The sequence below is a fragment of the Acromyrmex echinatior genome, chromosome 15, assembly GCF_024713525.1.
Source record: "Acromyrmex echinatior isolate Ae372 chromosome 15, ASM2471352v2, whole genome shotgun sequence".
Classification (NCBI taxonomy): Eukaryota; Metazoa; Arthropoda; class Insecta; order Hymenoptera; family Formicidae; genus Acromyrmex; species Acromyrmex echinatior.
In genome coordinates this window covers 7474449-7491006 of record NC_141866.1, presented here as the reverse complement: position 1 = coordinate 7491006, position 16558 = coordinate 7474449, and the positions used below count along the sequence as shown (strand labels likewise).

At 38.7% G+C, this 16558-nt stretch overlaps 2 protein-coding genes across 5 annotated transcripts in view; one reads left to right on the top strand and one right to left on the bottom strand.

Annotated features, from left to right (window-relative positions):
- LOC105147013 (homeobox protein caupolican) overlaps positions 1 to 14362 on the top strand; it is a 76048-nt gene extending 61686 nt beyond the window's left edge. For all 3 annotated transcript variants that reach the window (XM_087413827.1, XM_011057715.2, XM_011057717.2), the window contains 3 exons: positions 36 to 1038; positions 1202 to 1282; positions 10982 to 14362. In XM_087413827.1, coding sequence (XP_087269953.1) covers positions 36 to 1038; positions 1202 to 1241 — 1043 coding nt within the window. In that variant the 3' untranslated portion in view covers positions 1242 to 1282; positions 10982 to 14362. The remainder of the gene's footprint in view (positions 1 to 35; positions 1039 to 1201; positions 1283 to 10981) is intronic.
- Positions 1 to 16558, bottom strand: part of LOC105147015 (sosondowah) — a 355053-nt gene that overhangs the window by 146151 nt on the left and 192344 nt on the right. The window lies entirely within an intron of this gene.

Sequence of the window (16558 nt, the reverse complement as noted above, 5' to 3'; positions counted from 1 at the left end):
TTCAATATGTCATAAATTTTCTCGATTGTTTTCAGAACCAATGAGGCATGTGAAAGCGGAGCTTTTACAGCATGAGAAGGATCTCGACGATGAGGACGAGTTAGATCTTGAGGACGACCGCCGACGGAGCGAGCATCCTTTTCACCACACGATGCAGCATCACCATCACCATCATCAAGGTTATGGCGGTGAAGATCATTTGAAAGAAGAGGGTATCAAATCGGATTGTAGTGGAGGTGGTGTACCGATCCCTGCAACGAAACCTAAAATCTGGTCCCTAGCGGACACGGCGGCGTGTAAAACGCCACCACCACCATCACATCCCCATCACCAACAGTATCACCATTTGCATCATCAGCAACATTACCCTCAACAACAACAGCAACATCACGTGCCCAATCAAGGACATCATCATCACTCGCAACAACCGTGGCTCGGTCCAGGAGGTGCGGGAGGTGGCGCTGGTAGCGGTGGAGGCGGAGGAAACTTGGGAAGTTCATTCGCTCTACCCTCGTCAGCGGGGATGAGCCCGTCGGCGGCAGCGACAGCGCCCTACTCGGGTGCTGCTGCGAGATACGGTGGCTTCCTCTCGTCATCGTCCGGTGGCCAACTTCATTACAATCCTAACTCGTCGTCGGGCTCGAGCTCGAGCGCGTCCTCTTCAGCGGCGGCGGCAGCGGGGTTTCCAGAAGTTGGCACGGACACTCCACCCCAGACACCGCCCAATATGAAGGTGGCTACACCGAACGGAGTGATCCAAGCACCACCGGGCGGTTACTGTCCTGGTGGCAACACCGCTAGTGCCGCAACTAATGGCAATCCTAATATCCCCTACGGCGCGAATCATCCCGGTAGCGGTTATCTATCGTCGAGTTCAGGATCGACCAGCAGTGCCTCGTCCTTTAATTCTCGACTACAGAGCTCACCGCATAAGGACTTCTCATCAGTTGGCCAGAATTCTATTCTTCACCAGCATCAAACCACTGCCAGTTTGCCACCCACGGAAGCTACCACCGCATTTAAACCATTTTACAAAGGGTGAGTGGAAAAACGGTTTGACGTTAAATCTTGTCATTTAATATTGACTGTTACTAAATTATTTTACTTAAAAACGTATAAATCTTCATTCGGCATGTAACAAAAAAATCTCATAATAAAAAAATTATAAACAAGAATTAAGAAAATGCATGTTTTGTTTCAGTTCGCAATCGATGGGTAGTGGCTTTGTCTCACCAGTTTAGAACGTATCAAGATCCAGGAAGCGATAGTCATCTTTCTCAAGGTAAGTGACAGTATTATATTATTTTATCGCTTACGGCCATTCCTTTTGCTACGTCGTTTCTCGCTTACGTATGTATGTCGAAAATTTTTTGCTACAAAACAATAAAGTTAAAATTCTTCGTCAGTCTGTAGTATTATGGTCGCGTTAATATCACGCCGAACGATGTTCGTAATTTACTTTCAACTGTAAAAGAAAGAAGCGTCGACGAGATGGGTAACGGAGAAGGGGACGGGTGAGAGGGGGGAAAAGGTAAGTTGTCCGAAGCAACGGTACATGACCGGCTTATCGGCACGAAAATCGATACAACGATTCTCGCTTGCGCGAACGACGCGAAAGGCGCGCCGGTCGAACTGGTGTTGCGCCAAACTCGAGACACCATAGAAACAATCGATAAGAAATTAATATCCGGCGTGTCGATTGGTCGTTAAGCTGAGCGACCCGAGTTAAAATAATAATGGTATCGGACACACACATTGAGTAGCGTGTGGGTAGTCCATGGTGATAGAGGCAACGACTGAGTAGAGAAAGATAAAGAGAGAGAGATAGAGAAATAGAGAGAAAAAGGCTATCGCCACCTCCTTGACAGTGACAAATGGACGGAGATTTCAATCAGTGAATGGAATCACCACTGGCTAACCGCGTCTTTCTCTTACTACATCAGCCGTAGGTTTTTATGTGTGTACGCGCACATGTGCCTATGTATACCGTGCGTGCCCGCGTGTGTTAGAACACTACATTTGGACACACCTCAACCTGTCGCGTTGGTGACTGAACGGACGATTCCGGTCCAGTCTCGCATTTGGGTCTCACGAACGAAATCTCCTTACTAACGGGCTTAATCCTAAGATGGATACCTCAAAGAATCGTAAGAGAAGCCAACGTATGACTATAATAGTATTACCGCAAACTTTCCGTAAAATATGTGTGTCGCGTTAACGATTCACATACAAATTTATCGTACAAATAAATTCTACACAAATCATTGCATTGTTTAAAAAGGTCTATGAATAAAAAGCCGTTGCTCTTCGGATGTTCTATCAAATTTCAATTCGAGTCGTGCATCGTGTAAACGATCGTAGGACGAATGCGTTAGCATACGACTTTGTGTGAAACGATAAAATCAGGAAAGAGATAGAAAAACGGTTGTCCGCGATAATCGGCAAGCTATCGTTAAAGCGTATTGGGGAAAGCCGGAGTTTGCGTCTTCTCACTCGCGGCATTCGTAGATAAAATGTGAGGAGGGAGAGTCGGAACCACTGTTCACCCGTTTTCTTACAAACGATACGCGGGATTCATCTCCAGGGCTTACCCTCGCTTCATTCTCTTTCTCCATTCTTCTCAGCGAATCCTCCCGCGGTATCCGTAACGTCGTGATGCTAGTACGAGTCTTTGAACGTTATCTGATTCGACGGAATCGTAAAGGAGCCGAATCGCTCTCCTCGCGAAAATGCATTTCCCAGTTTCTCCGCGCCGATTCGAGAGCAGTTCTAGTAAAGCGGCCCTCTCCCGAGTCTCTCCGTCACCTGTATCCGATAGCAATGGGAATCTGCTCGACAGGATCGATATTATTGCGTGGAAAGTGCGCATCAGCCTCTAACCGTACAGTCGAGAGATAATCTTGAATTTTTTTTATTTCACTAATGTCCATTTCTGCCAATGTAGATTAACTACAATCTCAACTTAATTTACTCTTTTCTAATTCTCGGAACTAGAAAAGATAAAAGTAAATTAATCCAAGATCAATTAATCTACATTGATAGAAGCGAGAAAAAAATATTTGATGTTTGTGACTATATTTGTATGATAAATTTATAATTTATTAGTGCTATAATGTTAGTAATAATAATTATAAGTTAATTTATACTACTATTAAAAATAAGTATAATTGGCTAAATTAAAATTGAATGATAAATAAATGAATTATAAATAAATTATGATAATTGCAATCATATTTTTTCCTTAGTGTGTAATATATGTCTAAATAACAAGTTTTCCTCTCTCATCCTAACAACATCCTAAAAACTTTGCTTATTTTACTTTTTTCTATTATGGAAATAATTAACGGTTCTGACTGAATGTATAAGAAATAATATTATAATTAAAAATAGGAACAACCGGCTCAAATAAATAAATAAGTTGCTATAAAGAGCTATGAGCCAATAAACTAACAACTTGTGTTGCATTAAAGCACATATAATTAAATAATATATATTTTCAAAACTAATTAATTATTTTCGCAATAAAAAAAAGTAAATCTAGACCCAAAGTTTTTAGAATGCTCGATAAGAGGAGACGGACTGCAAGAAAAATTATCTCAGCATATCATTCGTTGCCTCGTTTCAAAAAGACTATGAAGACTCGAGAGAATCGCCAGCCAGGGCGACGCTGCTGCGTATCGGAGAACGTTCGTCGTTGTCTTTGTAGGATGCCACGACGCGATGTGAACGCGAGAAAGGTGGACGGCGAATGGGGGAACGGGGGTAGTGGATAAAGGGGAAAGAGGAAGGGGATCGTCTTTTCGGATGGAACCGGGTGTTAGCCGGTGCTCTCTTATCTCGCGGCGATCTGATCCTAATTTATAGCCGCGTTCCAAATAAACTAGTTTTCGCTGTCGTCACCTCGCTTTCTCCCTTTCCCTATCCCCCATGTGTGTATATACCGAACGCGTCGGTGCGTTCGCATCTCGGATGCGCTTATAATGCTATCCTCTCCTCTTTCGGTTCTCTCGGACCGGCACTCGCTTCGGTCCGGACCATTCTCGATCTCTGTCCCCTCTTTCCTGTCGCGCACAAACAGACAGGTATACGAAGGAAGGAAAGAAAGAGAGAAAATGTATATGTGTGTGTATATATATATATATATATATATATATATATATATATATATATATATATATATATATACAGCGATGTGTGTGTGTGTGTGTTTGTGTGTGTGTGTATGTGTGTTGTGTGCACGTGCGCGCGAGTCGCTCAGGTCGCACAAGGCAGCGCCTTTTGTAGCACTTACCACGAGGTAGAATCGATCTCCTCTTTCATTCTCTTTCCGATCGCACTCGAAAAGAGGCGATCGGAGGCAGAAACAGGAACCACGAAGAGACAGCCTCCATACAGAGAAGTAAAATCCTTTAGTGCCTGTGCCCTATAATTGCCAATTAGCGCAAGGATGTTTAATCGCTATTAGGACGATGGTAACCAAATGCTCGAGATTCGAGCTAAGCTCTTCCTCTTTGGGTGGACCCGCGTCTATCATCGCTTTTTAGCTAGCGATATTTACACGATCTCACGGTATCTGCATAAAATTCGCGACCACCATGCACCCGTGATCTGCCTCGGAGGCGCGAAAGGATAGGAGATCTTTTTAACGGCTTCGAGATTCCGAACGGGGGAATTCAGGTGTCTGCTTAATAAATCTTCGAACACGTCGTCGGTTTCCCGCGTATCCCCCCCCCCCTCTCTTCTCTCTTCCTTTTTCTTTCTTTCTATCTCTTTTTCTCTAGAAGGTAAAAGCCTACTGTTGCCGATGCTTCTTTGAGAAACATGCGTTTCTGGAATTCCCGTACGACCTCGGTGGTTTCATCAGAAGCGATACGCTCATAGTATACCGCGTCCTTCTTTGTCCTCGACCTCCATTTTGCGAGACGCAACACACGTTGCGAGCGGTTTATCGCACATATGTCGTCTAACGTGGCTTCGTGAGATTTTCAGGGCCGAGGTGAAGACGATAGCGAAAACGGATTTATGTTCCTAGATGCGCGCTAGATGGCTTCGTTGCTACCTGGATAATCGGGGAAAGATCGCTGGGAGCACGCATCTCCACCCTTTTCGACCCTGACGTGGCGAGGCGTCGCTATCATTCACGTGATTTCGTGACTCGACCGCTCGACTGGGCGACGCGGATGCAAATGTTATTGATTGGGAAAAACGCAGACCGCAGATCGCATGGCGCGCTCCTATGTGCTTCTTTGCCCCTCTGAATATAAATCGACACGTTAATTCTAAAACCGGACAGATATACAGGCGAGAGATCCTATCTCGACTTATTAAAAAAAATGACGCTTAACGTTGCTGCTCGCTTCGGTACGATGATCGTACTCGTATACGCGTAAAAGATCTGCGTATGAGATGGCTCGTTATCCTTATGCCCTTACGCATTACCGAGTAAACACTCCGTGCTCGTGTACAAACTCCAACGAGATTATTAATAAAGTTATAAAATAAACAGACTCTCTCGCTTATCTCGACCACGTTATAATTAAATCATTATAGAGGCACATACACGCTGCTGAATTTCCAAGGAAATAATTCGTGTCGATACGCGAGTGGAATGTTAACTCCTTTTATAAAAATGCGTAACGTAAGTCGAGCTATCAGCGTGAGTTATTATTAAAATTCCCCAGTAAACCGGTGCTTTCATTGAATTAATGATTGTTTGATGTTTATAATTTCATGCGCCGGGCTGTCTTCTACATTATGCAAGGCTACCGCGACCGGCCACATGAGACCAGCGCAATAATTACACGATAGCGTATTGCTATTAGTGGAGCATTCGCTGTCCCGCGATATCCGGTAGCGGACAATTCGAGCAATGAAATTCGCGTTATCGCATTCACCGTTCAATTTCATCGTTCCCTCCTCGGGGGGTACTGTTCTAAGCGCACAATATCGCGGATGTCGATCAACACGATATCTCCGCGCTATCTTTCCCTCGACTATAGTTAAATTACGACGTCACGTTGAATGATCCTTTTTCGTAATCGACGATCCTCAGCCGCGATTGCATAAATAAATTATAATACCGTCTCTAGAGTACAAATAGATGCGCACGAAAGGAAATTCATTGTCGTAAGATTTGAATCCGCTACGTCAATGATCGTTCAAATGTGAATTTATCACGGAGATATGTCAAGATATTATTTAAAGAAACGCACAACTGCAGTTAATTCACTATGTTTATAAATTATAGATGAATAGCTTGAAAGATTTAGCGTTTATATAGGTACTATTTAAATACTTGACAATTTTATCATGAAATAAAACGTTTCACCACTTTTGGTTTGTTGAAGATAATGAGAATGAATAAACAGATTTTCTATAGAGCGTCAATCATCGAGACATCAACGAGTATAAGCAGCTTTGCACTTGTAAAAAGAAAAGGCACTCAGATTGCGGCATTGGCTTATTTCAAATTAATGACATATGAATAGAATTCTATTATCTATCTATCACCTGAGATTCAGTTCTTACGAGAAGACAGTCACACGTCTTACCTTAAGGATATTATATGTATTTATATTATATGTATTTTTTAGCAAAAATGAAAAAAATATGAAAAAATTATAGATTTTATCTATATTATATTTAAAAGTAACAAAAGTTTGACGGCGATTTAAAACCTAGAATATCATGTGATTTTTTTCTGTAGAGTGGAAATGTGAAGAGGAAATTTTTACGTATGTATTATATGTACATATATACGCACACACATAAAAAAAATTTCACTTTTCACGTTTCTGTTCTAAGTAAAAAGTTACATGATTGATATTCCCTGGATCAAAAATTATTTCGATAAGAAATATATATATAATATGTTTTTAAAAAATAAATAAATTGTATAGAAGGTATATTATAGAAGGTCAATTGAATGAACCAAATTAAGATGTTTAGAACAATTTTATTAATTAAAAAAAATATATTATTTATGGAACGTTTCGACTTAACTTAATCATCCCAAAAAATTATTGAAGAAACCATATGAAAATTAATGGTTAAATAAAATTTGTTTATTGTACATATTACACGACAGAAATAAATTTTACATATTTTAAATTTTATACTATTATATTTAAAAAAATGATTAAAATAAAATTAAAAAATTAAAGCTATAAAATTGTATTGCTAAATATAAATATTGAATTATTTCATACGTATATAACATTCCTTTTTTTATGGAAAATATAAATTTTCAATTCCAGTTACTTTTTGCAGAGACTATACACCCGATATATCCTTAACGTCAATTCGACACACTGAGGTGAAATAATCTTTCCAGTTATCGATTGCAACGTCATCGATTGCGGATCCCAAACTGCGTATATACAATCGCAGAGTTTTTTTTCTCCTTCGCTTTATCAAATTAAAACTGGCAAGGTCACCTGGAATTGATAGCGATAAATGTCGGGAGACATTTTTATCGCGCACATAGATCGTTCCAAGTTTCATAATATAATTTACGCACTAGAAATGGAAGCGGGGATGCGCGGTGCGGCCGCGGTGCATAAATGATAATCACAAATGTTTATTGCCCAGCGAAAAGAGACAGCGACGCGATGCCTCGTCGGTGGTAACCAGCATGCATGTAACATCCAGATGTCACTGCGGAAACTTTCGAAACGACTTGCTGCATAATCGCGCAACATTTGTCATCCGGATCGACGCGTCATTTTGTTCGCGACCCGGCGAAGCGAACGAAGCGAACGAACGTGGAGCGCAATGAGAACGGACGAGGAGAATGGAGGAAAAGGGATACGACAGACAGGATAGACAGCCCGTGTAGCCGTTTTGAAATATTCGCCACGGTGGTGCCGGAGGCGTCAGTTCCGAAACGTCGGCCAAAATGGATATTGGCATCTCGTTTATAATCGTGCACCACGGAAATCTCCCCGGCGGCCCTCCACCGCGCATATCATCGCGTGTCGCTGTGTCCGCATAATTGTACGGCGAAACACGATTAATTCGTATGTGTCGTTGTATCGCCATAGCACCGATCAACGTCGCTCAGGAAACGCTCAGGAAAGTGACCTTACTTAGAGCTGAATCGATTATTACTGGAGTCCCGTAATATTTCTACTTCTGTTTCTGTTAATTTTAAAATGCAGTATTTCGAAAAGAGATTTATGATTTTATTCTATATTTACGTTGGTCTTTATATTCATAGTTCATTAGAACTTTCGAAAACCTTAAAAATATATTATAGAAACTTTCTTTGAATTAAGGGAAAACCTTTAAATTTATTAAATATAAAAAGAACAATTTCAAAATATATTATAAACGTTTCGGTCTTAATTAGACCATCTTCAGTATAATAAATACATATAATAAATACATATAATAAATACATTCATTTTAAACAAGATGTTATCGCAATTGAATTGATAGATTAATTAAAACAAAGATATCGCAATTAGATTGACAGATGCCTTAAATTGTGAGACTAGAGTCTTGTCAATAAAAATTGACGTGAAAAACGCTCGTTATAATGAGTTATATGCAGATTAAATAAATTCATCCTTTGACAGATTATATTCAATGTGTCTATAATTTGAAAGGAATGGCTAAGTGCTCGAACGCATAATTTCCAGATTCTGCATCAAGAATTTTAGCCAAAAAATCAGATTTGTTAAAAGAAAAGATTGTCCTGATTCTAGATAACGATAACAAAAATTCAGATCGAAACGTTTATAATATATTTTGAAATTGTTCTTTTTATATTTAATAAATCTATATATTGTTTCGCTCAAAAGACCTTGCGTAGTGGTGTATACTCTTTAATATTGTTTTCAATATGTATATATATCTACTTTTGTGCGTGCGTGCGTGCGCGTGTGTGTGTGTGTGTGTGTGTGTGTGTGTGTGTGTGTGTGTGTGTGTGTTGTGTATATATAAAACATTTAGTGAAATGTAATAAAAACTTAAAAAACAATTTTGGAGTTTTTATTACATTTAATTATTTAACAGATGACTAATATTTTTTGTACAATTTTGATATAGCAGACCAACAACAATGTGTGATAAAAGTTATGTCGATTTTATCGGATTAGTCACCAAGAAAGAAATATTGCTCTCTCTTAAAAATTATACAATTATAGAAATATAATTTCAAGTTAATACCTGTATGAATGAATTAAATAAACGTATCCTATGAACATAAAAAAATGAATTTCATAAAAAAATCGTCGAATTATAAGGTTCTTTAAGAATGAAATGAAAATAATAAAAATTGGATTATGTTTAAGAAATATTTTTTGCAGATATTTAATTAGTCAATAATTTTTTGTCAAATTGAAAAATAATTTTTCTTTTTTTTTAAAAAAAAAACTTAATTTTAGTTGCTTCGTTTTTTAAGTAAAAGAGCGATAAAGCAATCGAATATTGATTTATTCATATATTAGTCCATCAGTGTTTTCATTATTAGTATAAAGTTCTGTTAATAGCGATTACGATTTCTATGGGCAATTTTTGATCGCATTAACTTTATCAGTTTGGAAAGTAAAAACTTTATCAGTTTGGAAAGTAAAAATTGTTGGTCTGCAATTAGTATAATTCCACATAAATTGTCACGATTAAGTAAGAGTTTCGTGCCTAGAAATTACATTCTAATCTTCCAAAGAATTAGGATTTACGAGGTATTGTTGCTATCAAAGTCCTTGTTATGTAACTCGCGTGTCGTCCCAAATACGTCATGCAAAAGTAGTCGACAATTGTAGCAAACAGTTACGGGCGTATAAACGTTTAGTGCCGAACGATACCGGCGGTAATGGTCGAGTGAGCAACGTGTTTTGCATAACGATCGCATTTTATCTTGCGGCACGTGTGGTTTGTCGTTTATTAACACTGACAATCGCTGTCATGATATCGCGGGGCAAACGATTATCCGTTAAAGTCGCAAAAATAGCCTTGCGATACATAATGAGCAGGTTTCCTATGGTTGCCGTTTTTTTTTACCGATCCTGGCGTGGGATCTATATCTTCGGCATGTCGATCGTGAAACGGACACCATTCACCGATGTGAGATACGGTAATCGAGTATCGATAGGCGCAAACGAGCGTGCGTACGCATCGTCGATTCCACCGCTACGGATGTAAGCGCTCTAGTAATAGTACGTTTATGAGTTTACAAAGGCATCGACATTTTCATGGGTATTAGCAGCTATTTGAACCGATTGTCTGCTCGTCGAACGGTGTACACAATTGTCGCGCGTCTTATCAACGACTATACACCAGGCCTCGAAGACCATAATTGTTCGCTTGATAATCCATAACTTTGTGTTAGTTTTTATGACTTGTTATATAAAATAAGAAGTCAAAATAATGCGTGCATTTCGATATTGTTTAAACGTGTGAAATATAACGCGTACTTGAACCAAACATTTAGAAATAACATGCTTCTTACATTAATGTTCGTTTCTATCAATATATTATAGATTAACTTTAATCTCAGGTCAGTTTACTGTTCATCTTTTTTCAATTGTTGTAGAATTAGAAAACAATGAAGAGTTACAGTTAAATCAAGATTAAAGTTAAACATTGATAAAAACGGGCATTAGTTGCGTGTACAATGCTTCAGCAGAAAAAACAGCTTTGTACTGCCGTCAAATTCTGTAACATGATTGATTTATGTCCGTTTCTATCAATGTAGATTAATTGTAACCTCGATTCAACTCACTCTTCATCTTTTTCTAATTTTTATAATAAAAAGGTAAAGAATAAATTGAATCGAAATTAAAGTGAAAATGGGTATTATATATTTAAATTTAATGAAGAATTAAGGGCAAGAACCAATCATATTAAAGAATCTTACAATAATTGTAAAACTTTTTCCTGAACGCAGCTAATAATCCTTTTTTCTTCTACGCAGGAGAGAAAGAAAGAGAAAACACAGCGATGTCGATCTAAAACCATTTTCATTTTTCTGTTGCAGAATAAAGTGGCGCCATTGAGGGAGAGGTCCTGTGAGGAAGTCTTGCGGCCGGACTGTAAATACGCGCTCCTGAGTGGTTTCAGGATTTATTAGCGTTATCTTGACTTCACGTCAGAGATGGAGGGAGAAAGAAGTGCGAAGAGTAAGGAGTGGGTAGAGGCAGTCAGGCAAGCAGGAAGGAAGGAAGGAAGAGAAGAGAGAGGAAGGTGGTCGACTCTTCGAGATACATAAATCGTTCCCCGACCTCTTGGAAGGCGCGACTTGGAAAAGACGTATGAGAGGGTAGAAGAGCGACTGTGCGAAGCGGGAGTACGCGAGAAGAGACGGCTTAGAGGAGATTTAGGAATTAGGAGAATTACGTCAAAGTGCCTGCTTACGCACGGCTACGTACGGCGAAGCGACACCGGGGGCCGGGTAAGAAGAAAGTATGGGGGCCGAGCGCGCAGGATTTATTCCCAACGCACTCTCCTCAGCATGTGGCAAGCAAGAGCTGCGAGCCGCCATATTTTCGATCGGTACCATCGACCGCTGACAGCAAGAAGATGGGTTTACGGGGCATGGGGCAGCGCGTGTTGCGTCACCCCGTTGCTGAAGTAAACTCGAATGAGAAAGAGTGAGAAGATTTTCAAGTTACCCAAGTCGAGTAGCCACGAGAGAACATGAACTTTCCGCAATCGTCTTCAATGTTCGGATGTACCGCCGGTGTACATCGTCCTCACACACGTACACTCACACACACACCCCACACATGTAATCGTGAATCCTTCTTTTTCGTTTAGTCAATGTTTCATTACCGATCGTTCCGCGACGTCACGAGATTTTTGGAATAACACTGCGTGATGAAGAATTGTTGATTTTGTAAATAAAGGACGCGCAGATCACTTCGAGAATTCGTATTGATTTCGCATCGAAGATCGCGTACATGTATACATATACAATACCTCCAATGGAAGGACGAATCGTTTCTAAATATCTCGCAAATTGGCGAATAAACGATACGCTCCTTCCGAGATCGCGAAGATACTAATCGCGAATTATATACGGGCAATGTGCAAGATAGCACTAATTCTTCGTTACGAAGTAACTGGGTCTTTCTTAACGGTCGTCGCTCGAAATCAGTCGTTTAATTCGGCTCAAAAGAGAGAGAGAAAGGGAGTTTCAGAGCGCTCGAGCGATAATATACTTCGACCAAGTCGCGCGCGGCACGAATATAGAGAAAAAAAGAGAAAAAGAGCGTAAAAAGAAACACTCGATCTACCTGTTGTAGGTTTAAGATGAAAATAGGGGAAAGAACAGAGCGTAGCGCATTACAAAGCTACTATCGTTAAACTTACCTTTAACTCCTTTAATTATCCGAATGAAATATTAACGTATACCCGAATACCCGCATATAGAGATGGAATGATAAATAGTACACCTACGCATTACACATACACACGGTGACACGCAAGTAACTCTAGGCCATAGATCTTAAGGCTGTACCTACTACATCACGAAATTTTATCGGGGTGACGCGTCTTAAGGATTTTACAGAGAAAAAGAGAGATTCTCGCCGCAGAATATACATCGCTATATTATAAGTATAAATAAATATATATGGATAGAGTTGGCGCAAAATTATGCGCCTAACAATAAGATTAACAGCGACGAGAGAAGATACGGTGAGAAATTGAATAATAAATCGTTAAGGATCAAATTCGTCCCTTTTCGCGCGACAACCGTGCACTCGCGCATCTCTCAGGTCAAACCGGGACATCAGAGACATAAATTCGTATATGTAATACCATTTTTCCTATAGTACGTGTTGCATTCGATTGTTGCCTAATGCTGTATTTTGTTGTATTTCTTGCAATTATTCATTTCTTTTATGGATAATTTTAAGTTTGTTGGTAGGTATAGTCACTATTGATCAGCATTATATTCTTAAAGAAGAGAATGGCTTTACTCATAATTCTTACGCGAGAAATACGAAGATATCGCGAATGTGTTGCAATAAAAAAAAAGCGGAAATGCGGCGTGCACGGTGCTCGAAACAAAAAGTTGTTGATATTTTTTTATATTATATGTATATCGCGCAGATCGTCCCTCTTTTCGTGAAGCCGTGGTTGGTAATGACAACCGAGGGACGCACGACACTAGTATCTTGCGCAAACTGCGAAAGATTGTCGGGTCGTGTTTTCAAGAAAAAAGAAAAGAAAAAAGAAGAAAAGTCGACTATTATTTTGTACTTTGGCGTAAATGTAAACGGGAGCGCGCGCGCAAGTCATCGTCGGCGGTTGAGAGGGAGCGTTGAATGGAACTTGTACATTGTTTTGTAAAGAATACATTTATTTATATCTGTGATAACGGGAGAGTTCAACGGGGGGAAGGAAAAGGAGGGAAAATGATAACATAAGGCGTTCGCGGTATCGGTATACTCTGACGAAGACGGTCGGTGCTCGTGCATTCGTTGACACGTATATCATAGCATAATTATATAGACATGGTAAATTTTTTTGTAAATAATCAGAAAAGTATAGAGATAGAGATAGAGATAGAGAGAGAGAGAGAGAGAGAGAGAGGGAGAGGGAGAGAGAGAGAGAAGAAAGAGAAAGGAAAACATGGATAGAGTGTACCGCTTTGCGGACGAAGGCTAGAGAGAAAGAGGTAAATAAAAAAATTATATAAATATATAAATATAACGCACGTTTTGTGTACATTGTCGCACCTTCGTGAGAGAATCTATTTGTTGTGAATAGTACACGTAATAATACAGATATATGCTATGACTATTAGGTTTTATTCGCTTGTTCGTACGGATTCGACTGTAAAATAATTAAATTGTACATAGTCCTGAATGTGAATATAAACAGAAAAAAAAATATATACACATGTATGTATACATACGTGTATATATATATATATATATTATTGCTATCATCGCTATTATTATTAACATCGACACATTATTATTATTTTCATTATTATTTTAATATTATATTATTGTCGACTCTATTATTATGAATTCATATTCATATTATATAATAAAATAATAGTCGTAACAATAATATGTCGATGTTTATAATAATAATAATAGCAATAATATATATGCTTATACATACATATGTATTATTGCTATCATGAATTATTATTATTATTAACATTGACATATTATTAGTACTATTATTTTATTATTAATATTATTGTCTACTTTATTATTGAATTCATTATATTAAAAGAAAGACTATATTACGTTGTACAAGCACGCTTCATATTTTTTTTCTCCGTCTACCTCAATACTGCATTATGAAACATTATTCAGCGTTACTTTCCTCCGGTATCGACGTTATTTGCAACGGCGACGAAGATTTATGAATAAAAGACCACTTTAACGTCGTAGCACATTCATTGTCGTTAAAAAAACCCAAGTTTCATTATCCTTGGCTCGATAATCGTCCTCATTCAAGATTCTGCAGATCGATAAATACGATCGTTATGACGATCGATATTATCGCCACCATGGCCAAATCATATCGAAGATCGTACGCACACTTGTTTGCGAATCCCTCCTACTTTATTTTCTGCAGATTTTAAAAAAGTCACGGACAAGTTGTAAGTCGCAGCACGCGCCCACCGCAACACAGGAATCACATTGTGCCCATTCTAACGTACCACAATGGACGTCTCCGTTTTGAATATTCGAACAATGGTACTTTCGTGGTGGGTGGAGTTTCAATGAAAATACATGCTTACGCGGAGAGAGGGAGAGAAAGAGAGAGAAAGAAGGAACGGGAGAAGGACAATGGAATCGCGCGCCATCCTTCTCCTCCGAGAAAGCGGAGAAAATAAACTCTATTCGGTAGTTTGCGAACACGAGTTTGCAGCTAGTTAAAGTTTTGGAAATACGGCACGGATGATAAATATTGGAATAAGTTGCAATATAGGTACACCCCATTGCGAAACATCTTCGTTGCTCGGCGAATATTTAGTGACGAATCCGCCGTATTGCGGATACAGCTGCACTGGTTCCGATTATTGATTAACATTAAACCCAGAAATGCCAATCTGAAATAAGAATCATTCGAAATTTTCTGTTATTAATAAAAATCTGCTATTAATGAGAATCTCTGAACTTTCGAACGAGACCACCCTGACGGCTCGCCAAGGGGGATTGACGCTCACCTGACCCGCGTCCTTCCGGTCTGTTGGCAACAAACACGCACTCGCAGCACGCACGACCATCGAAGATTAAAACTCGAACAACGAGAGCGAAGTAAATTTCCAGTAGTGTGAAACGATTTCATTTTCCTATTATATATTCTTACGAGTGTAAAAAGTATTTGATAGTAAAAGTATCAATGTTTCTTGAAGGATTAAGTGAATATATTATTATAAAAATAAATTGATATATTACTAAAAAAACTAAATATTTTGTTAGAACAAAGAATACGAAGATATTAAGTTATTGAAAAATCAAAAAATTTCAGAATCCTATCTTTTACACGAGAAATATAATATTAACTAAAAATTATAACGATATCCGCTCAGTATTTCTACTCTGAAAATAAAATTCTAAATTTTAATAAATATTTATTTGAATAGTGCCAACTAAACATTTACTTACAGTAAATAAATATTTATTCAATAAAAGTAAATGATAGTTAAATTAAATTAATGATTTTATACTAAATAAAAATATATATATAGTAAAAATTTTACTTTATATTTAGTAAAAATTTAGCATTATTTAAACAAATAATTTATTAAAATATAATATACAATATTTTTTTCAATGCAGTGTTAACATATTTAGGGAAATGGATCTCGAAGTTCTTTAATTATAGTTAGAGAAAGTATTTGAAGCGAAGGAAAGAAATTATATAATCAAGAAATTATAAAATCGTTGCTAGAGTAATTACAGAAAGTTAATTTCCGTGCATAGATAATCACGCCCGGCCTATTATTCATCGCGTTGTGTGCCATCTTTCGTGGATCACGTGATACAACACACTGATCGCACCTCGACTGACGCGCGTGACTGCCGTATATTGCCGTATGTTAAAATCCTAACAACCATAAATTGGGCAACAAAAACTCGCAGGCGGCCGCAACAGTCAGCTAAGACAAAGGATTAGGACCTGCAATTCCGCAGCAGGATATAACGCTATAAAGTCATAACGTGTCGTGACTTTTTTATTCGCTTTCAGTTTCTTTCTCTCTTTTTGCCTCTCCATCACTTCTTCTCCATCCCTTCCTCCTCCTCTTTCCATCACTTTCCTCTCTCGCACGAGTACCATCGGGGTACTCCACTTGAAGTCGTATCGCCATGCCATGCCGCGGCCAGGCAGATGCAAGCAAGTGAAGTTTACATGAATCGGCCATATAACAACCATTTTATCATTTGACAAGAAATATGAGATCTCGCGGCCAGCTATGTACGTATACATTTAACGCAGCAGACCTTCGCAAATCTTCTGCGTTAATCCGTCCGAATCACTTCGATCCGGAACGGTACTATGCAACACGGTATATATGTATATCGATACAAATATTTTGAGAGAATGTATCATTCAACGATAATTCGGACGTCGCACTTCC